General features: G+C 39.8%; 3 protein-coding genes across 3 annotated transcripts; all 3 read left to right on the top strand.

Moving 5' to 3' along the window:
* Positions 1-19,409: 19,409 nt before the first annotated feature.
* On the top strand, positions 19,410-20,069 carry N7446_010671 (uncharacterized protein; the record flags this gene model as incomplete). The annotated part of the gene is made up of 1 exon (XM_058519414.1): positions 19,410-20,069. The coding sequence occupies one exon, from the start codon at positions 19,410-19,412 to the stop codon at positions 20,067-20,069; it is 660 nt and encodes a 219-aa protein (XP_058368252.1).
* A 167-nt stretch (positions 20,070-20,236) lies between these two features.
* N7446_010672 (uncharacterized protein) lies at positions 20,237-20,834 on the top strand (the record flags this gene model as incomplete). Its single annotated transcript, XM_058519415.1, has 2 exons — positions 20,237-20,513; positions 20,650-20,834. The coding sequence occupies 2 exons, from the start codon at positions 20,237-20,239 to the stop codon at positions 20,832-20,834; spliced, it is 462 nt and encodes a 153-aa protein (XP_058368253.1).
* Positions 20,835-21,250: 416 nt separating this feature from the next.
* On the top strand, positions 21,251-22,376 carry N7446_010673 (uncharacterized protein; the record flags this gene model as incomplete). The annotated part of the gene is made up of 3 exons (XM_058519416.1): positions 21,251-21,424; positions 21,776-22,159; positions 22,224-22,376. 3 exons carry the CDS (start codon positions 21,251-21,253, stop codon positions 22,374-22,376), a joined length of 711 nt encoding a protein of 236 aa, XP_058368254.1.
* Positions 22,377-22,684: the final 308 nt, after the last annotated feature.

Below are 22,684 nucleotides of genomic sequence, written 5' to 3' on the forward strand. Positions count from 1 at the left end.
GCTTTCGTAGCCATGGAATACCCAATACGATGTCGTAGTCTCCCGTCTCCAAGATATTGAACTTGATCAATTCTGGGTGCCCGTAGACAGACATGGGTAACGCGATGCTGGTGTGCTGGATACCTCGAGCGAGTCCTGCTCCGTCGAGTCCGATAACTGGTATTGGCCGTGCCAATGGTTCCACAGGTACCTTGTAATTTGTCACGAACCGTGGGTTCATGAAATTGTTGGTCGCTCCTGAATCGATGAGCGTCCAGGCCTTCCCCATAGGAAGTATCACGTGTAGCTTGATGTGGAATCCAGTAGTTGCTGCCAGCTGTTCAATCTTCCGATCCTTGTGATCGTAGATTTGTCGTCCGTTGTACCAAACTCCTTGGTACGCAGGTGTCCATTTTGGCCTTTTCATCCACCGTAGTGGTCTGGGTTCAATGCCATAATCCAATTTGCCTGGCCCGTGGACTGTGCATGTCTCGTCGTAGCACATGATGCTGGCCATCTTGCCATGTCCAGGGTGTCGTGCATATCCTTTGCACGCGCAAATGGAGTCTTCACAAGGGCATTCTGCTGGGTCGTCGCCGTCCTCCTCGATCGCTGCGATGAGGTGCTGGTCCAGTTGGTCGGCCCGAATCTCGTCCATGAGATTAGCCATAAGCGCGTCGGCTTCTTCATCGCTCTCTTCATGGCGATGGTAGTTCCTAGGACTTTCGATAGGTGTTTCTGGGATCACTTGATCCGTTCCTAGGAGCGTGGATCCGGTTCCTGGGTCGCGGGCGGTTCCTGGGAGCGCTCCGTTAGCTCCCGGAATCCCCGTGCCCCACTCCTGGGAATCGTGGACTGTTCCTGGGAATTCGTTTTGTCGTTCCCAGGACACATGCTGTGTCCATCCTTGGCTCTCGATCGTGTCCAAATCTATTTCTGGAAATTCGATCTCTTCCGCGCTATCGTACTGGCGGAGGCCTTGTTCGGCTTCTTGGTTGGTCCACACCGACAAGAGTCGCTCGTGGAGTCTGTCGCTCCAATCCCGGTTGCTTTGGGATTCGTTCTTCGCGTGTCCTTCAGTGCGCAGACCGCGGTTAACCTCTTCTCGGCTCAGGGTGGTCCATCTTGCCAGCAGGTTCTCAACGGCTTCAGGAAACCGTTCTTCTTGGTTCGCACGCAGTTCTTCGCGTGTTGCCCGTAACTGAGGTCGTTTGTCGTACGACTTCTTTTTCTTGCACTTTCTTGCGAGGTGTCCTGGTTCCCCGCAGTTGAAGCAAAGATTCTTTTTCTTCCGCTCGTCTTGTTCTTCACGAGTGGCGTCCAGTTCCATAGGCTTTGGTCCATATGGATCATCGTCCCGGGCGGGCCGTCGGTGGTCCCGTCGGTTTGATTGGTATCGGGTGAATCCGTGCGACTTTCCTTTCTTCCACTGGTCCATTTCCTGGCGTTCACGTCGTCGTTCGCTGTTGCGGTTGTCGATTTTGACAGCGACTTTGATGAGTTGGTCCAAGGTGTTGGGTCGGTCAATCCTCGCCAGTTCATCCTTGACGTCGGATTTCAGTCCGGCTTCGTAGTACGGGATGTATGCCCGGTCGGGCAGATCCAGGTACGAGATGATCTGTAGAAACTCCGAGGAGTAGGCCGAGGCACTGTGGGTTTGACGGATTCGTTGCAGCTTCCGTTCAGCCGTTCTTGCCGCGTCGATGTCCCCAAATGTATTCTCGAGGTGTTGGCGGAAGTTGCTGTAATGGGTGAAGATGTCGATGGTGGTCAGCGACCATGCTTCACGAGGTTTGCCATAGTAATCCCTGATGTGCGGTTCGAACCAGTCCCATGCTTGCCCGCGCAGGTAGGTGGATACGAAGACCACCTTGCTGGCTTCACTGGCAAGCCGGTTGGCGTTCACATCAATATGCATGTCCATCTGAGTGAGGAATCCTCGAAGCTTAGATCGGTTCCCTTCGAAGCACTCAGCCTTGGGCAATCGAAGCCCTTGGATTGCATTGGATGGTGCGGAGGCTGCGACTTGAGCGTGCATCTGTGCCAAATGGTCGTCGACATTTTTATCGTGTTCCAGTTTGGCCTTGAGCTGTTCGGTCAAGAAGACCACTTGCTCTCTCAAGTCCTTGATGCTGTTGTCTCTCTCAGCGTCGGAATCAACATCTTCCGGTTCTGGCTCAGCGACCTTGGTCACTGGCTTCTTGCTGCTGCTGACTTGAGACATGTTTTGCTTGTGACTCGAACTTGATTCGAGACGGTGTTCAATGTGTTACGCACGACTAACGGGTCGTCGCTATGTTAGAAGTTCACTAGGGTTATACTTGCCTGAATGCTTCCTTGCTTCCAACGTCAACGATCTGTCTCTCAACTGTACCGTCGCCTAACAGGCCTTATACGGGCTAAGTCCTTTTGAGGGTATCGAGGAGCGATGCCAGGTAGAGCGCCGAACTAACCTATACCGGAGTACGGGTCTATTCGTAGTGTTGTCAAGTTATAATCAAGTTGTACGAGTCACCAAAGGTTCTGAACAGTAGACACAAGTAACAATGGATGATTGAACACGAAGAACTAAACTAGATACATGAATGAGTGTCCTTATATATCCTGAGTCCTTCCTAAGTAGAACAGTAGAAAGTAGAACAGTAGAACTGTTCTACCTGTTGACTATCGACCCTTCTACTACTTGCATAGTCACGTGGTGGTCGTTTCATTGGTTATTGCGGTATCCAATGAGACGGCGAGTGGAAGGCCGAAAGTGGCCTTTTTGTCGCGCAGACTTTGTCCATCATATATAGCCACATATGTACGGGATAAAGTCTGCCGGGTGGGTCCGCTCAGGGTAAATCATGCTCATGCTCCCTGAGCATGATCACGTGATCTGACAGATAAATCGGTTGGCTCTCGGTGGCCCATCAGTAAGTTGCGGTCCCCTGACCGGTTGGTGCCTGGTTGGTCCGTAACACTTATACTCTGGACATCCCAGGTATTCAAGGAAAAGAGAGCGTGATCATGCTCAGTGAGCAAGAGCACACGATCTACCCTGAGCAGACCCACCCGGCAGACTTTATATTGTACATATATGCCTATATTAGGTACTAATTCGTTATAGAATACTTTATTAAGTTCTAGGATAGAGATGTCTTTTATATATCTTTTATATACCGTATATTTCGTATACAATCGACTATAATCACTACGGTGTCGTATACCTATCCTCTCTATTTTAACGGCGGTAATCCCATAATAAAATTAATACTAATCTATTCCGCTAGCCTTAAAGGTAGATCTAGCGGTTATGAAATCCTGTATATAGCTTATAGCGTCTAGCTATATTTAATTAGCAGGCGCTCTTCTCTTATCTTATACTAGAAAGAACGTCGGCTAACGGTATTAAGTATTCATTTTGTGCGATAATATCCCCTTGTAACGGTTATTGTAGTAAATATTTATATTTTCTTAGTATAGAGTTTCTAGGAATAATAACCCGGTTATTTATACTAAGAAGTCTATCTTAGATTCTTAACTATAGGGTACTGAGTAGGCCCAGTATGCCTAAAGTGCTACCGCTTATAGTCTTTAACTGTAATGAATCTATATAGATCGTAACCCGATACACTCTAGATAATAGCCCTACGCCTTTCGCTATTAATCGCTTAGATCTATGACTTTATTAGGGAATTCTTCCTTATAACTACTCCGGATTTTCTCCTATAGGGTTCTAATATTAAGTGCTTCGCGAATTCGCTACCTTTAGGGTATAATCCGCTCTTATACTTAGTATATTATTAGGGTTATCTCTAGTTCTATACTAGATAATAAAATTCAAATAGCATTTGGTATCTAGACTACCAGGCCTAACGTCTACTTAGGGCCTTTATACTTACGAAGTACTATTATTTATATAATTAGTAAGTATTATATCAGTGAGTACTAGCTTAATAGTAGATCGGACGGTCTTAGAGCCTTCCAAGGTTACCGATTATTTTTATCAAGAAGAAAGACAGCTCCTTAGTGTTATACGTCGACTATTAGAAATTAAAAGAAATTTGCTATCAAAAACTGCTATTCTCTGCCCCTAATTAGTGGGATATTAGATTATCTATTAGGTATAAAGAATTTTACTTAGGTAGATCTTTAAGACAGCTATTATAGGATCCAATACGCTCAGGTGTTAAGTAGAAAATAGCGTTTGGTACCTACTATAGTTATTTCAAGTATATTGTAATAGGTTTTAGACTAGCTAATGCCCCTATAATATTTTAGTCGTATATTAATTAGGCGTTGGCCGATTTATCAGACTAATTCTGTATAGTCAGTCTATTTAGATAATATTCTTTAACTTGGATAAAGGAGGAGTATGTATAAATAGTCTTTTAGAGGCTAAGGACTTACCGATTATATATTAAGCGTAGTAGTAATAGGGATTCCACATCTATAATATCACTTTTCTAGGCTTTATAATTACGCCAAAGGAAGGCAAAATGGAATATAAAAGGATCAGGGCTATAATCGAATAGCTTATTCTAATAAATATATCCGAAGTATAGTTACTTATAGCCTATACCTGGTTTTATCGACGCTTTATTCTGGGAATTCCGATTATTTATATATCGGATTATAGCTACTACCTATAGCTTAATCTAGAAGACTACTCATAAGAAGCATAAAAAATTTCTAATAGACCCTAATAGCCTAGGAAGTATTTAATAAACTTAAATAATAAAAGAAACTTATCTTAGGTATTTCAACCCTAAGCTAAAGTTACTAATAGAGTCTAAAACGTCTGGATATAGACTTACTAGTAATAGCTAGCTATTTATCACTAACTATTACTAGTATCTAATTACGTATTACTCTAGAAGAATATTTAGTCCTAACATAAGATATAAAACGTATAATACTAATGTAACGGAATCCTCAGAAGCCATGCACAGATCTCTCGCACTCCCAGAGGATCGACACCATATAGGTGTCGACACGTCAGCGTTGGCTCACCGTAACGCTAATCCCCCATGTTAAATAGTCTGCCCCGGAGAACCCAGCGGTTCTCCAAGAATCAGTCTCTGTATTCCTCCAATATATTGTTCGCTTCCAGGCATCTTCACCTTACCTAGTTGACAGGCTCTATCCTGTAAACACTAGAACCCTACTTCTTTACAACTAAACTCTTTACTAGTATCGATTCCTTTAGATAATAAGGGTATTACCTTAAGGGTAGTAAGTACTATATTATAGTATACATTAGCAATGAATATTATCGCTAGTATTATAAATAGATACGTTTAGATTGCTAATTTCTACATCTTAATAGCTAATATAACTAAAATAACCTTTACTAGGACTAAATTTTAGTATATAAATTGCCTATAACTTAAGATCATCCCTAATTAGGTATAAGAACAAGCAATAGCTTATTTTATTATGACTAAAGTATTTCACTTCGTTAGAATTCTTATCCTTTATGGGTCTATAGTCAGCTATATAAGGTAGAACTTTCGATTATACCAGTCTAGAGTTATTTGACGTCTAGGCTTAGCGTAGTATTCTGACTCCTTTTAATAGCGGATAAGAGGAAGGCTCTAAACCGATACTACATCCAAGTATCTCTAAATTGCTCCTTGGAACTTATCTAATCTGCACCTTAATAAGATATGTAATATATTCCTAAATCGATTTATTCTGTCTCTAGATAGCTTCGTCAAAATCTTTAGCTATAGACATTATACTAGTTATTAATAAAGCCTCTAGCTTATTGTTTTGAATAAAGGTTACTTACCCTTTAGATACTATCGTTTCTATAATTTATATCTTTCTAATAGTAGGACTATAGCTCCTTTAATATAATAAAGTTAGTATTTATAGTAATCTTTGGCTTCTTTTCTTATAATAAAGGATCACTCTAGAAAATTAATCTACTAATAGTGTTACTTTATACTAACTAGGTCTAAAGGATTTTAGGAAGACTTAATATTATATTAATTTATGATATAAAAACTTATTAATTAGCTTCTAAATTATAAGCTTGAGGACGTCGGTAGTCTTTCTTTCTTACACAGCGAACAAAGAGTCGGGATATCTAGAACCTCCTACTATAAGAGCTCTAGCTAGGTTCATACGGTCTAAAGCTACTATTTTAGATATATATTGACCCGGGGATAAAGCTTACGGTAGGAGCTAAGTTTCTCAGACCGCTAGCGAGGCCACCCTTACCTTCCTTCAGTTATCGAATTTGTTAGCGTAGGTTTTCTTGGCTGATCCTTTCTCTGCCTTAATCCATTCTACCTTCGTGTTTAAAGTATATTTGTCGGGTTTAAAGTATATTTGTCGACGCCTTCTCGTTCCTATATTAATTAGTATAGGTCGGTTTTTTTCTAGTAGTATTTCTTATCCAGTACCTCTTGTTATAAGAATTCTAACTAGATTCTTAAAAATTAAAACTAAAATTTTAGACGTATCTTAGTTTAGGAAAGGTCTTTATAATAAGGACTAAGTTTCCTTAGACCGCTAACGAAGCTACCCTTACCTTTACTTATCAGATTCGCTATTCTAGATTTTCCAGATTCTCCTACCGGATGCGATATTCCCCCCGGTTTAATTCTCTCTACATCCACGTCCAGAGTATCTTCCTCAGTATCTTCCTATTCCTCTGTTAGTAGAGGATCAAGGTCTTTAATTTCCTCTAGGATGGAGAGAATCTCACTATCCGTGGGAATTCTCTTCGATCGGTTCTTCGGCCTCTTAAGAGCGAGCCTAGTTAATAGGCCAATCATAGGACCATATCCGCCTAATACTAGGTAGGGTTAGTAAACGGCCTAGGACTAGCGACAGGGTTATTGCTAGACTGACTTCATAAGATAAAAGCTATTGTCGAGGCCACGTGACCATGGGTTCACGTGGCTTCGGAATAGACCTAATAGTAGTGAGATAGTTAGCTTGGAGAGTCTAGTTCCTCTCTCTCCGTCCTCGTTCATCAATAATACACCCATATTATTGCTGCCTTTTCCTTCCCTGCCAAGAGGTATTAAAATAGCGAGTTGTCGCTACTAGCCTAAATCGGTTCTATCGAGTAAATTCTAATTATATTTAAGCATTTAGAATATAAGACCCTATAATAGTTCAAAGGTAATATATAGGTAAGAGCGATAGAATCTATGATCTAGTATAGCGTAAGAATAACATAGTGTATTATAACGAGAGATTAAAATCTACCCATAAATTATAGGTAGCGGGAATACTAATATATATAGACCTTACAGCAAATGTGGTCCTAAAATAGGTTTTTATGATCTACGATGATCCTTAGGATCCATAGATATCTAAGATATACCCGCTCTATGTTATAGGTTCTGTCATAAAGATTATAAGTAGTAGGTAGTACTTTAGAACTAACGCGGCCATTAGGTACTGTATAGATAAGAATCCTAGATAGTCTTCTTATCATAAATAACCAGGGCTTTATTCTAGACCCTATATTACAATAGAAAGTATAAAGATCTACTATAGTAATCCTTATTGTTGTGGGGGGGTCCTGACGTTAAACAAGTTATAAAGGCAATAGAAGGGAGTATAAAAGTAAAAGTAAAAAAAAAAAAAAAATATTAAACCAATATAAACTAAGCTAGATGTGCCTTCCTTATAACTATAAATACTTATAAACGCAAAAGTCGAAGTATAAGTTATAATATTAGAAGCTATACGTGTAAATTATGTTATATAATCTCTAATTAGATATCCTACTTCATCGCCTACGTTTAGGACGTGAATTGAGTTAGATCAACGTAATTATTATAGACCCTAGCATATAGAATACCTATCTAGAAGGGGGAGGACATAAATATAGTAGTTGGGGTAATAGGTATCTTATAATAAAGACTTAACACTACTCCAAAGGGAGGGCAACGGTGATAGCTATACAGTGGAGGTCTGCTTACATAATAATATTATAGCTAATGCAGCTAGTAAAATTTTTTCTGTTGTCGACCCTTAGGCCATCTAGTTAGCTTGTATCAGTTAGTAATTAGTATATTTTATTAAATCATAGTTTTAATAACGGTGTACTTATAAATTAGTAGACTTTAAAACAAATACGTTATATATTTAATAATTAGGGGGACGCATAGAAGAGATAGAAAAAGGCGACGGTAGATAGATATTCTATCTTCGAAACTACGGGGTAGAAGAACTATTATAAAAATAACAAGTTAGGAAAGAGAAATAAGGAAAGTAAGAAGTAGGGTATTTTTAAAGGCAGCAGGAGAAGCTTTATACCGGCATAGACTTACGGGTGATACAAGAAATAAGGGACTAGAATAGATATAATTAACTAATATACCCTATATCGGGCACTATTTTATTATAGACTAACCTAGTAGGCTCTAGAACAAAGATATCTTTTATTTATGTACATGTATATAAATTGACTACAAGTAGTATAGCGTTATATACCTATCCCCTCTATTTCCACGGGGGAAAACCTGCAGTAATGTTAATACTAACCTATTCCGCTAGCCATGAAGGTAGTTTAAATGGTCATAATAGCCTATATATCTTATAATATCTAGCTATACTTTACTTGTAAGCTTTATTTCATACTATTAAAGTATTTTCTAATATAGTCTCCTATTATATACAAGTAAAACTGTCGACTTACGCTATTAAATATACGTTTCTTATAATAAATCCCCCCCCCCCTATAAGGACATGGAAACATATTGGGGTAATGTTATAATAGTATATTATTCTCTAGCTCTCTTATCAATATACCTTAAATAGCCTCCCTGTCTTGTGCTTACTTGTACGCTATAAAAAAAAACTCTTCTTAATAAAGCGAGGTGTTACGCACGACTAACGGGTCGTCGCTATGTTAGATTTCCGGGTTATACTTGCCTGGATGCTTCCTTGCTTCCAACATCAACCATCTGTCTCTCAACCGTACCGTCGCCTAACAGGTCTTATACTGGCTTAGATCCTTTGAGGGCCTTTATCGAGGATCGACGCCAGATAGAGCGCCGAACTAACTAACCTATACTGTTGTAGGGCCAGGTTTCTACCTATCTTTCAATATTTCCGAAATATACTTTATCCTCTTTAATTATCTATTATGGCTTAAATATTTTAAGGGTTTCCTTTTTAAAAGTAGGTTATGGGTATACCTGTATATAAGTTGCAGCTCTCCGCTCTCTACATAAATATCTGGGTCTGTTTATTATAAAGAATATATCAGTAATTTTTAAACCAATAAGGTAATTATATAAGACCTTACGTTGCGACCTTTATTGTGTTGACTTATATATATCGCCCTCCTACTCCTTGACAGACAGGGAGAGGGAGTAGCAATAATGGAATATTATTGGTGGAGGACAGAGAGAGAGGAAGAAAGACTCTCTTATCTCTTTCTTTGTACAAACATATCACCTAATAGCGACAATCCACCTTTTGATTTGAAGATAATCTTAAATATTTAAATATCTAATATTTATCTTCGTGGTTGATATGATATATACGCATTAACCTAGAATTATAGATTTTTTATTTAAGTATATATTATGATATCGCACGATAAATATAGAAAATTCCAGTATTCCAGTGAACTACTATGTAATACATCAAGACCTTAATATATATTGAGAATACTTTTTATTAATTGACTCTTAATATTACTGTCTGTATTTTATGATGTTAAACTAATTTATTTTATGTTCCTATTTATGGTTCTATTTTTTGGTCACTCTCTTAAAAATATGGACGCTTTTTAGGGGTAAACTCTTAACGTAGTTCACATGCGAGCCGCAAGCTCCAAAACATATAGTAAATGCTGATCTATCGAGATTGCAGCTTTATATCTCAACTATCACAACCCGGGTTAACTTCCGCTATTAATTGATAGTAGCTATAAGGATTTCTAAGCAGTGTCAAAACTCAAATAAATCAAAAACTGACAATATAATGGTATTAAAAGTTACCTTGCTACAATCTAGGAAAATATATGTCAGTCACTAAACTATTAGTTTCCTCGAAACTCCCTAACGTGGCTTTATTGTCTAAAAAGCATGGTACAGATAGTATATAGACCTGAGTTGTGGGGGTTGAGATATAAAGCTATAATCTATCGCATTTACTGTGTTCTGGAGATGGGGACTGACATGTGAAAAACGTTAAATCCATTCTAACACATTATTCTAATTATATACGCTACCATTATTAAAAAGTTCAACGGGGTAACCCTAATATTTCTAATACATAATTATTTGAACTTATTAGATAAAAAAAATAAGTAGAAAGTTATTTCTATTGTCTAATAGTTTCTATACCAAAGATAATGCTATAATTATTTTTAAATAAAAATATAAGGGACTATCTTTGCTAAGAAAAAGGATGAGATAATAACTATACTAATAGGGATACCAAAGGTGTAAAAAGGTTAACCCCTATTTTAAAAGGCCTTACCTCTAAAATGCTACAAGATGAATATACAAGGGATAATATTTATCTATATAGTACTTATTATGGTAATAGGTCGATCCCTTGAAATGCAAAAATCGAGACAAGTCTTAGTAGGAATAATAATGTGGTAATTAACTACAGAAGAATGATAAGTCTTAAATTGAAATAAATTCTAATATTTTATTTTCTTTAAATGGGGATTTAAATGCTTTTTTTATGGTAGTTACTATATAAAGAGACACTAATATACATAGAGCTAGCCAGCTACCTTAGCATTGCCCCAATTTGAATCTAGTTACTTAAGAATTAATAACTAAGAAGTTTTCTCTACTAAAAGAAAAGACATCAGTTCTACTTTAAAATAAAAGGATAAATTTATATCTTAATTTTATATTATAAAAGATCCATTTACCTCTATATAAGCCCATTTACCCTTTCCCATATAAATAAACTTTTTAGAATTATGCTCTTATAATAACTCGGTGTTTATAGCATTTTATAACTTTCATTATCATCTTATTCAAAGGCATTCATATTTGTACACTATCCTGTGACTTGTTTATTTCCTACAAGAGTTATTGAATTTTTTCTCATTTTTTTTATTACAAAGTATTTAAAAATCTAATATACTCATACGGACTGTTAAATTTGAATCTTTTTTAGATACTAATTAAACAATTTTTTTTACCTTTTTTAATGTAGAGATTGTATTAAATTTTATTTTTATTAGTAGCGTAATATATATAAATAAACACAAACTAGCCATACAAGGGCATTAGGTACTAGGTATATAAGGGCTATAAATCTTTTTAAGAAATAATTTCGCCTCTATGATCACTATAATAACCCTTTTATAGGGGATATATTATAAAAATAAAGCTATTGTCCCATTAATATTATAAGAGATGAGCCAGGTTTATTTATAATCTTAAATAGTGCCCTTATTATTTCGCGAGTATATCAATCAAGAAATTAGTCAACGTTCTACATCACGAAAAATATATCTATACTATTACCTCTGAATTTGGACTATTAGGGTTTATGCCTAATGTACTATCAAAAGTATCATCATATGCTATAGTTTTATCGCTAATTTGAGTATCTATTCTTTCACGTATACGTATCATAATACCAAGAAGATCATGTTCAGGTTATTCGCAAAATAGAATCTTCTTTCTTATTATCGATTTCATTAATTGTTTGTCAAGTTTCATTGATTAATTTATTGATTTCTTTATTATTTATAGGATTTTGTGTATTTTGATTATTAGAATTATTAAATTAAACCTCTGTGTTTTAAATTTATATGAGAAGAATCAGATGCTCGTGATAACGATCATTTTTAAGCATATAATAATATTGGGACTGTTTTGTTCTATTTTAGTAGTTATCCCTATTTTTTTAAATTCTGTATCAGAGTCATTAATCTATTACTTTTTAAGTAAATTGTTAAGAAACTAGGAAATATAAAACTAAATACTACTAACTTAGTAATACTTTAAATATTCAAATATCTACTCCATTGTTTTAATCTGGATATCTATTTAAACTGATATTAACATCGGAATAGCAGTTTAGGCTAGTATTGTATGTCTATACCAGTTAAAATAGTATCTAATTCTATTTGGGTCCTTAAAATACTTAAAGCTAAACTTAATTATATAATCCTAGATTAAACACTATCAGCTGTTACATACATACTATACTCCTTTGATTACCAGTCATAATATATAGAAGGAAGAGAGTATCTAGTTAAATTTTTAGTTAACTATATATCTGTTCCTAATTTAAGTCTAGATATGATCTTAATTATTAATTCAGTATCAATAGATATAAGCATTATTCATATAAGTAGCTATAAGAGTTATAACACAGAAGTAGAGGAAATCCTATCAAAATATTCTAAATTATCTAATTTATGAAGTATATTTCTCATAGCAAGCTTCTAAACAAGAAGATCTAAAAGCTATCTTTGAGATACATTAGATCCCATAATCGTATTAGCTTTAACGCTTTATTATATCCTTATAATTAATAATATATTCTTAATATGCCTTTTATAAATATAACAAAACTATAGCTTATTTGTCGAAGTAATTACGTTTAAAGTTAAGTGTAGCATAATAATTGCCGTTTTTTGCCATTTTTTCTTAATAGAGCAAATGGTTAGCTATTCAAATATAACTAATAAGTTGCTCCAAGGATATATACATAGGTAGGAAAGATTATAACTTCTAAAATAAAGATATAAGAAAGTATCAAGTTTTATTTGTATATTAACGAGTAGTAGTTAAATATGATTGGTACTCTATCTAATCATAATCTTTATTAGGCTGACTTAGATAGTAGCTAGATCGGTGTGACAGTTCGGTACGAACCAAAAAATAAAGTAACATCCAAGTTCAGGAGGCGCCCTACATTGCGAATGAACTCAAATTCAACAATTAGACACTCGGTCGCTTTAAAGCACTAGAACCATCCGGTCATTCCTGTGGGATTCGTTAAAGGCTTCTTGTGGTACTAGTCCGGCTGACCGACGTACATAGCTCTCTGCACAGTCCGTTTTGTTCAGTTTGAGTGGTCCCTTCTCACACCAACTCTTTCAAGAGTGTCCATCCTCCAGTTCTTCCGGTTTCTTAGCCACTTTTGCCGATCGGAGACAGGCCCATCGAGGACCAGTGAGGATGCGAATGCGTATTCTTTGATGGACTGTTGTAGGCGCGGCTTCACCGGAAGTAAGAAAAGTCCAATGTCCAATACAGCCGTGAAGATGCTATATAGATATTCGCTCTATAGTATTTATTAAATATCAGCCCCAATAGCTTAAATTTACATTGGCGCTTAAATGACCTCCTTTCTAATTCCATATCTCGCTATTGTAAAAAGAATAAGATAATATTAAAGGTATTTGCATATTTATTATATAAACTCCTGATGATAATAAAGTAAATTATCATACCTTCGTCTTATTGGTCTTTTAAATAATTACGAAATTTCCTTTTATTATTAATTAGACATTTAAATGGTATATCCTTCTTAGTAAACTATAATATTGTAGTATCCTTAAATTAATACTCAGTCCTATGGTTATTAAAATATATAGGGCTATTTTAAATGGCGCTCTAATTCCTATTATTCGGATCCGCCCCATATTTACTTAACCCTAATTAAGCCTAGCGGAGTATAAAGTGCCCTTTCGACTTAGCCCGCACGTACTCACAGAAATATCTTCTAGCTACCCTCCTATAGACCGACCCCCTTCCTTGGTTTACATTTTACTTCCCCATAACCCTTGGGACTAACTGAATTTCTAAGGCACTTTATGCGTATACCGCGGATACTAGGTAAATATTAGGAAAATTAATAATACGCTTGGCCTAGTTGGGATTAGGTAGGCACAGAGGGGTCTAAATTTTAAGAAATAGGCCCTTTAAAGAATTAGAATATATTTTAGGAATATTTTTAATTAGGATATCCTTTACCGCTTGCCTTTTCAGAGTAAATTATGACTTAATTGATAGCTATCTAATTTATAGTAGCTATAATTTTACTATATTATCTATAAATCCAGGGGCTACTTTAAATAACTGATATATAATAATAATTATTATTATACATTGTTGACCTCTCTAAAGATACTAGTTCTAAGTTAACTTTTCGATTTGTGAAAAGGGGGTACCTCAAAATATACCTTGTTTTTTTGGATCTCTTAAAATACTTTAAGAATACTATTACTATATACGAGGTAAAGTAATTAAATTGAATTAGTTAACTAAAATACCAGATATATAAAAATAGGGAATTGATAGGGACACTCCCACTTTTGTTCCGGACACTCCTAATTATGTAATATCCATGATTAGGTAATTGAAAACGTCATGTGATTGTATTGGTATTCATTCTCCGTATTATTTACATGACCTTCGTGTATGCCCAACTTTACCACATGCAGTGCATTTAAAGGGTGCCCTCTTCCGTTTATTCATAGTCTGGCTGTTGTCTTTCTGCTCCAATTGATCCCACTTCCGCTTTTTAGGCTTTGGAAAAGGAATCAAAGGCTCTAAGAGAGGAAGGTATTCTGATTCCATTTCAGAAAGCCCAGTTCGCCAGAATGGGTGGATATCTGTCAATGGGATAGCTTTATTGCTCTCCAATAAACTAGTAATCCGATGGGCACAAGGAAGACCCATTGTCCTTGTGAACGTATTAGTACAAGGGGGTAAAGGAGCAAGATTTGTAGCTCTTCTAGCCTTTGTAACTTGCTCGCCAATTAGTCGTATCGAATAGCGGGAGGTCCTGATCACAATATTAGTATAAAGTTGATGTAAGGTTACTACTGGCCTCTCAATCTGATCTCGTCTAAAATCATATTCAAGCGTAGCATGCTGGGTTTGTAAAGCCTGTGAAATCCTTTCAAATACGATCAACATATCCCCTGTCGAAGCACCGATGTGCTTTTTTAAAAGGCATGTGAGCCTTCAACTCGAGAGGTCGCAGAATTACCGAGGTGTAGGCATTGTTGTGTCCATGCAACTATAAATTTTTCTTTATGAATTAGCCATGTCTCCTTAACATATCGAAGAGAAGGGGAGGTCTGATATCGCTTCTCGAACTCTGATAGCCTCGAATTGTAGTCGTTCTCTGTAGTAGAATAAATTAGCTGATTCCATGATTTTTGAAATGTTTGATATTCGGCGTTCGTCGTAAAATGCTGCTTCGTATTAGACGTTACGTTCTTGTTAATATGCCAGATGCAAAGAAGATGGGGATAATCTGGACAGACGACCTTGACAGCACCTAATAATGCAAGGTCTCTATCTGTACAAAGAACTGGATAGAAAGAGAGGGGGTCGAGAAATGAGAAAAAAGTCTTTAAAGCCCAAATATAGCTCTCTTCCTGTTCATTCTGCATAAAGCAAAATGCAACGCTAAAGGTTGAATTTGATGGCGAGACACCAATAATATGCAATAGAGGCATACGATATCGGTTTGTCTTATAGGTGCAGTCTAGGACGAATACCCTGTTGTATAGGTTAGCATACTTGATTGACTCTGGGTGTGCAAACATAAAAAAGAGGACATGTCCTTCGCTATCCTGCTTAATAGCATATTTCCAGTGATTTTCCTTCAAAGTCTTCAGTAGAAACTCAAGGGGAGTACTATTACCGAGCTTTTGCCTTCGTAAAGCACTTCGCGCATTGTAGATGTCTCGAGGGGTAACTAAAGCATTAGGATGCTCTCGTTTGATTAGAGCTAGGATGCCACGAGGGGGAGATCCAATTTCCGATAGATGTAGGACCTTTTGAAGCTGCTCCTCTGTGAGCCGACGGGCAGCTGAATGTCCGATCATATTATCATCAGCTGTGTGATTATGATTCCGGTTTTGGACCTGTAGCTCCCACTTATCATCAAAAAGCATTTTCCCGTATAGCTTAAATGGACAGCCAATCCGCCGTGTAGTTGTCGTTCTTCGTTTCGCTCCATCAGGAGCATTCACTCGTCACGATACGTGCCACCACGGTCACAACCAAGATAGATGTACTTATCTGTGATTGATCGTATAGTAGTGACAGCGTAACCTTGCGAGAGAGCATGCTGACGGACAGAGGCAATTAATATATCTCTGCTATCAAAAATTTGCTCAGTAGGGGGCTCCATTTCTGAAAAATCCGAGAGGCAGAGATTTGAGGAGCTAAGAAAAGAGGGAGGCGAGAGCTGGGGATTTATACGTTTAATATACTATACTATGGTATGACATTTAGAATGATGTTGCTGTGGTAATTCCAATACAATCACATGACGTTTTCAATTACCTAATCATGGATATTACATAATTAGGAGTGTCCGGAACAAAAGTGGGAGTGTCCCTATCAATTCCCATAAAAATACATCTAATTACGTACGTAAAGTAGCCTAGACAGCAATAGGCATTAGTAAACAGAATGTTTATAACGTAATTCCCGGGCGAGTGGCCATCCCGGTCGAGTGGCCACCTCAAAACACCATACTAAATCAGATAAATTACAACTTACTATCTTAACAACAGTGATCTATAGAGACTTTGCGTTATCGCACAATACGTTTAGGTGATAGCTGGACTCTTTAAGGAGTTTAGAGCAATTTTGATACTCACTGATTTGGATATATATTTTTTGTAGTTTTTAGCAATGTAATTTTCGGTAAGGACCTCAAATTATAATGTTTTTGTACCTCTTTTAAGACCCCTTTAGAAGAATGATTAATACAAGGTAATATATATAAGGCAAGGGACAACTATCTAATAATTTTGCTACGTTACTAGCCCAAATAATATATAATTTGTAGTAATACTAAGTATAAAACGGTTTAATTTATTGATAAACTGTGATATGGCGCTTTTTTGAAAAGTTATTGTAAGTATTAAGATGTTAAGTGCCTAAGCTTCATAGATAAATGACAGTAAGCTATTAGAATTACGATATTCTAAATTCTAAATTGTAGACGGATATCCCTAGGTAAGATGAGACGAGCTATTTTTGATACAGTATAATTTTTACACTGATGTTTAGAATTTTTTTTTTTTATAAGGCGAGGTTTTTAGTAGTTTATTATAATTTTTATATTTCCTGTGATTATTATATCCTCATCTTAATATTATTAGGTCTTTCATAATAACATAATATTAAAAATCATCATGAATTACTTTTATAGAAAATACAAATATTTTGGACGGCGCGCAAGCGCCGCTGCTATAAGAGGAAAGTAATTTAGAGGTATGAGGTATAGGATTAATATATATATAGAAGTGGTAGCTGGAAGTTTCCTTCGCTAGCCTACTCTTTTCTATGGACTTCATAAGTAAGAAGTATTAGGTAAGAAGTTCGTATCATAATACAGATAGATACTAGTCAAAATGTTCCTTCCCACTCCGCCCCGATATATTGGCCTCCCCTATTGTTCCGATTATAATGAAAATAGTACCTAAAAATAGCAAACCGCGCAGCTATCTACAGGCATTAGCTATTCTCACGACTACGTAGGTGCAATTAGCTAATGACTTTGGCTGCTCTCAGCGTACAATCTACAATACACTTAAGCGCTATTTAGAAGGCGAAAAGCTAGAAGAATTGCGAAAAAAAAGTTGCCGTCCCGCAATTCCAAGTGAGCGCGCTTCCCAACATCTTTATCTACAGGCACGTCGGCATCCGTTTTAGACCTAACTTATGAACAGCCAAGTGCTACTATAGCTTAGTATCCCTCACTCTACTATACGTTGATTTTTAAAGCGATTTGGACTCGGAAAACGTCGATCGAAACGGAAGATTCTAATTAAGCCTCCCCTCACAAGAGAGAGGCTAAGGTTTGCGCAAAAATAGCGATGCGAAAGCTTCCAATCGTGGATCTTCTCGGACGAGTGTTCGGTATAGCGAACCTCGAATTTTAGGCCATAATAGTGCTTCCGTACGACCCCGGGGGACCTTCGAAGAGATATATGAATACTAAAGCTTACGTTAATGCCACTTCATAAATGGTTTAGGCTGGAATCTAGCTAGGAGGTCGAACAGAATTATTAAACATAGAACGCGACGAAGAATCGATTTCGGCGAGGGGCTATACTACAAAATCGCATCCGGAACGCTCCAAAATGTCTATTACTAATCTATATACACGGAATAGTATTTTAGCAATATAAGACGGAGATGGTTTAAAACTCACAGAGTATACGTCTAACGCCCGCGCACTCACCAGATTTAAACCTAATTGAACCGGTATAGCGCTATTAAAAGTGAAGCTTTTGCATTATTTCCGGAGCTTATTAGCATGGGAAGATCGAAGACTAACTAGCTTTAGTGTAAAAAATGTCTGTTAGAATCATAGAATATTAGATCAGTCGAAGATGGATGCGCTAATACTAAGCACAAGGAGAGAGCATACAATGGTGGTGCTATATACTTGTGAAAGTGACATATTTTGCATGGGGACCCGAAAAAGTGGTGGCAAGGGACATATGGAAGGGGATGCAACTATTATAGGGGAGATATAGAGTAAAAACGTAATATACTTTACCAAGAAATTAGTTATATAAAGGGGGTTAAAAAAATCTACCACCGCGAATCTAATTATTGAAATTGCACCACAACGCGAGGAGCTAGGGCTTCCGCAACAAGCGCAAGTTATTCGTAACTTAACATTCTACGTCTGATACGGGTTTCATACTGGTTCCGATAGTATGGCGCCTGGCTGCCCTTTCAGGGGGCCGCACGAAAAATCTGCAAGCACGACCACATCCAACGCCAGGCGCATCCTTAACACAAATCACGACGTGCAGCAGCAGCTGATGAAGTTCAGCAGTGATGGGTTGACCAAGATCCCAAATGAGATACTCCAGTATGTCAAAAGTATCAAGGAGCTTACCCAGACCTGCTCGACAACCCGGACTGGGACACCACTTCGAACAAATTCATCAAGAAAACCGTGATAGTAAGCAAGTCCTTCATACAATGCGAATCTCGACCACTGCAACCAATGAAGTCCGACCAGGGAAAGTGCTTTCCTAAGTAGAAGCATTAAAAAGGGCGACATGGCTGGTGCCAAAAAGTCCGGCTTCATGGTCGTCGAATTCGCCTTGCCACGTCTCGCGAATCGAGCTATTGATGCCAACACAATTTGAGACTTATCGGTCGTCACCACGGTCTTATATGATCGGGCTGCTCGCTTCGTCAATGCCAGCCACACATGTCAAAAGTATTGCCACATAGGACGGACCTGCTCTGGTCAACCTAAATGCGTCTGGGGGGCCGGCGACCACCTCTCCACTGATTGCCGGGGCAAGCAAGACGCCACCCTTATCGAACGCAAGTGCGCCAATTGCGGGGGCGCACACGCTGCATGGTCTAAGAGGTGCAAGGACTTTGTGGTGGAGCTGGAGAGGGTGCAATAGCTTGCACTGAGAAGGGAGCGGTACCATTGTATCCCGGCTTACCTCTCTGTCTCGGATTGCTCCGAGGATGGCAGGGTCCAGTAGCTCAGGCTCAGGCTCAGGGCTAGTGAGCTCGGATCCAACAGTGAGGGAAGCTGTCTGTATGGGTAGCGGCCATGGGGCGGCGAAAACCACCAACATCAACACTCGAAGCAAGCAAGCTTTCAATCAGCGAACCAGCTCTGCAAATGGCAAAGCAGCGAAGCCGGCGGTCAGCCAGGCTAACAAAGTGAGCAAGCCAGCAAGCAAGCCGGCAAGTGTCGCAACCGGGGGTAATGCCACGAGCATTGCTACCAGAAACGATGGCAGCCAGCCGACCGAGACATCGGTCATGACCCCTAACAACACGCAAACACTGGAAATTGCCGACGACTTCCTGATGGATATTAGCGAGGATCTCAGCCGTCCTGTACGACCTCACCCGGCTGGTATTCACCAGTCGATACACGCACCAATCATCTTCCGGGCATCTCGATCGGAGCCGGTGAAAACAAGAAGCAAGCGCAGCGTCATCCCAAGCATCGTCGACTTCATCGGCACCGATCCCAACCACAAGGACGAACTCTCATGGAACCCGCCGTTATCATCAGCTCTAGCCGAGAAGAGTAGCAACGGATGGGTCGCGAGAAAAGCGACAAAATCAGCTTTAGGCAAGGAGAACTGGCCTATTTTGAATGCCCGGTCGTAACACCCGCAACAACAAGAGAGAGCATGGTGAAAGCTTCGAGATTGACACCAATTATCTGAGCCGAGCAGTCTAAGAAGCATCACCGACGGCAGCGAGAATGCCAACGCCAACCAACCCGCTACCAATGCCGATTCAAATGAATAAAAGCTTCGCAGTTCTTCAATATAATGTGCACTGCTCGAAGGACGTCATCATGGCGGACTTCTTCAGATTCCCAGGGTCTTGGAGAAGCCGATATTATCGCTATTCAGGAGCGATGGAACATCCCGTACACCGACACCACCCATCGCCCAGCGAAACAGACACATGAGCTCGTTTTTCCAACCACCAATGAATGCGCCGGCGAAAGGACGCGGGTTTGCATGCTCATATCGAAAATAATCAGCCAATGGTCGTATCGCGCATGGGGAGACGCCCAGGAAGTAAGAATTGAGCGCAAGCTAGGTGAGCAAGGCGAGCTCAGGATCATAATATATATAAACCCATCAGCTATATCGACACGATCGTGAAGCTTGAGGGCATCCACGGCAAGCAGGGCCCAGCAGCATTATACAGGGAGATTTCATTATCCATCACCCAGCCTGGGGTGGAGACGACGCAGTCCAGGATGCCAGAGCCGATGCTCTGATTGAGCTGACCAATTCGGCCGACCTGAACCTCTGTTTAGCACCTGGCACCATTACCCGCGATGAATCGAGCCATCAGACTACTATCGACCTAGTTTTTGGCTGTCACGATCCATCGGAGGGCTTCCTGGCTAGCTAGGTTGCCCACGAATGCCATGCCCACTCTGATCATCTCCCAATACGTACTATACTCGACATCGATACACCCAGCACTGCCGACAGCCAGCCATAGCGGCGTAACTGGAAGGCCACAGAAACCGCCAAATTCGAGAAATTCGTCGCAAGCAACCTCTGCATGCCTCTGATGCGCCACCTCGCTACGCCACAACAAATTGACGACGCAGTGGACCACTTCATGGAGGTGATCAACCGAGCTGTCGAGGAATCCACACCATGGGCCAACCCCAGCAAATGGGCGAATCCCTCATTTACTGACCAGTGCTGACAGGCGATCAAGACTGCACGCAGGCTTTCTTCCCAGCACCGCCTATCGCTGATCTCTCAGACAACAGAGTCTGAGAATCCGTCACTTTCCCACCTATTACTGAGCAACAAATGGCCGCGGCAATCCGCCGAGTACCTTCAAACAAGGCCCCTGGGGCTGATGGCATTCCCAATATGGGGTGGAGATTGCTGGCAGGCGAATCAGCCACAACCCTCGCGGTTTCAGGCCTCGATCACAGTGACGCTAAGAAAGGCTTGGCTGCGAGACTACTGCTTGCTGAAGGCGTACAGGCCAGTCGCATTGCTCGACACGCTCAGGAAGATCCTTGAAGCAATTATTGCCATTAGGATTGCCTGGGCCGTCGAGGAATACTGGCTGATATCTGAACTCACCTAGGTGGCAGGAAAGGGTCTGTGGACCATGCTATCAGCCGAATCTCGATCGGGTCCATACTGCTTGGGGAATGGTCAAAAAGCAAGCATGCTTTTACTCGACATGGCCGGCGCTTACGACGTCTCTCACGAGATACGCTCCCAAAAGGGTGCGGCGATTCTGATCAGTAGACTTTCAAAAGCATCTTCACTACTGCGCTCTACATTGAGCTATTCTTGACACCAATAAAATTACGGCTACAGCAAATCATCGAGGAAACAGCTATTCGCATCCTTACTGGCCCACATTGGGCCTGCCCTCAGTCGGCGAAGGAGGGGTTGGCAAGAAAGCCGACCGAGCGGCGTCCTGGAGGATGGACACCGTTGGAAGCGCTGGTATGGAAGAAGGGTCCGATCAAATTGGACAAGAAATGTGGGGGAAACTGGGAGACAAGAATTCCACGCGCTGGCTTCATGGGAGCTCAGTGCTTTGTGGGATTCGCGGAGGTAGTATTGGCGACTCACAATGCGATGTATGAGAGGATCCAGGAGGATGCCAGCGGCAAGGCCAGTAGCAATGGCAATGCCAAAGGTCTCACCTCTATGGTGTACGCGTACACTGACGGCAGCGGATTTCAGGACTCATTGGTGCGGCTGCCTCAATTCCCATGACGGTCGGAGTGAGAGAATGCATCTCGGGACTGAGGAGCAGTCCACGTTTTATGATGCCGAGCTCACCGGCATTGCAATTGCACTGGCGAGCGCCAGGGAAGACAACAAGGAAAATCCATCAATGATCGGCGCGAAGCGGACCACGGCTCGAGAAGTGACCATTTTCTCAGACAGCCATCCGCTATTGAAGTAGTCCAACACCCACAAAGGCCATCCGGCCAGTATGTACTTGGACTGATTACGACCACATACGGGCTCTTCGAACTCAGACAAACGTCACAATTCGCTGGCAACCCGCTACGTTGCCAAATTCATGCACCAGACCGGTCTTCTTGCTCAGTTTCAACACGTCGAGGGAGGATGAAGCAGATCTTGGAAACGGGGTCTGATCTTGCCACAGCAACAATTGAGTGGTGTATTGATGAGGAGAGTCTGATGAGTTCTAAGGAGAGGACATGAAGAGATGGATGGTGTATCCCACGCATCCTTTGTATCCAATGC

Source organism: Penicillium canescens, assembly GCF_028828765.1.
Source record: "Penicillium canescens strain IBT 15451 chromosome Unknown utg000007l_segment0_segment0, whole genome shotgun sequence".
Classification (NCBI taxonomy): Eukaryota; Fungi; Ascomycota; class Eurotiomycetes; order Eurotiales; family Aspergillaceae; genus Penicillium; species Penicillium canescens.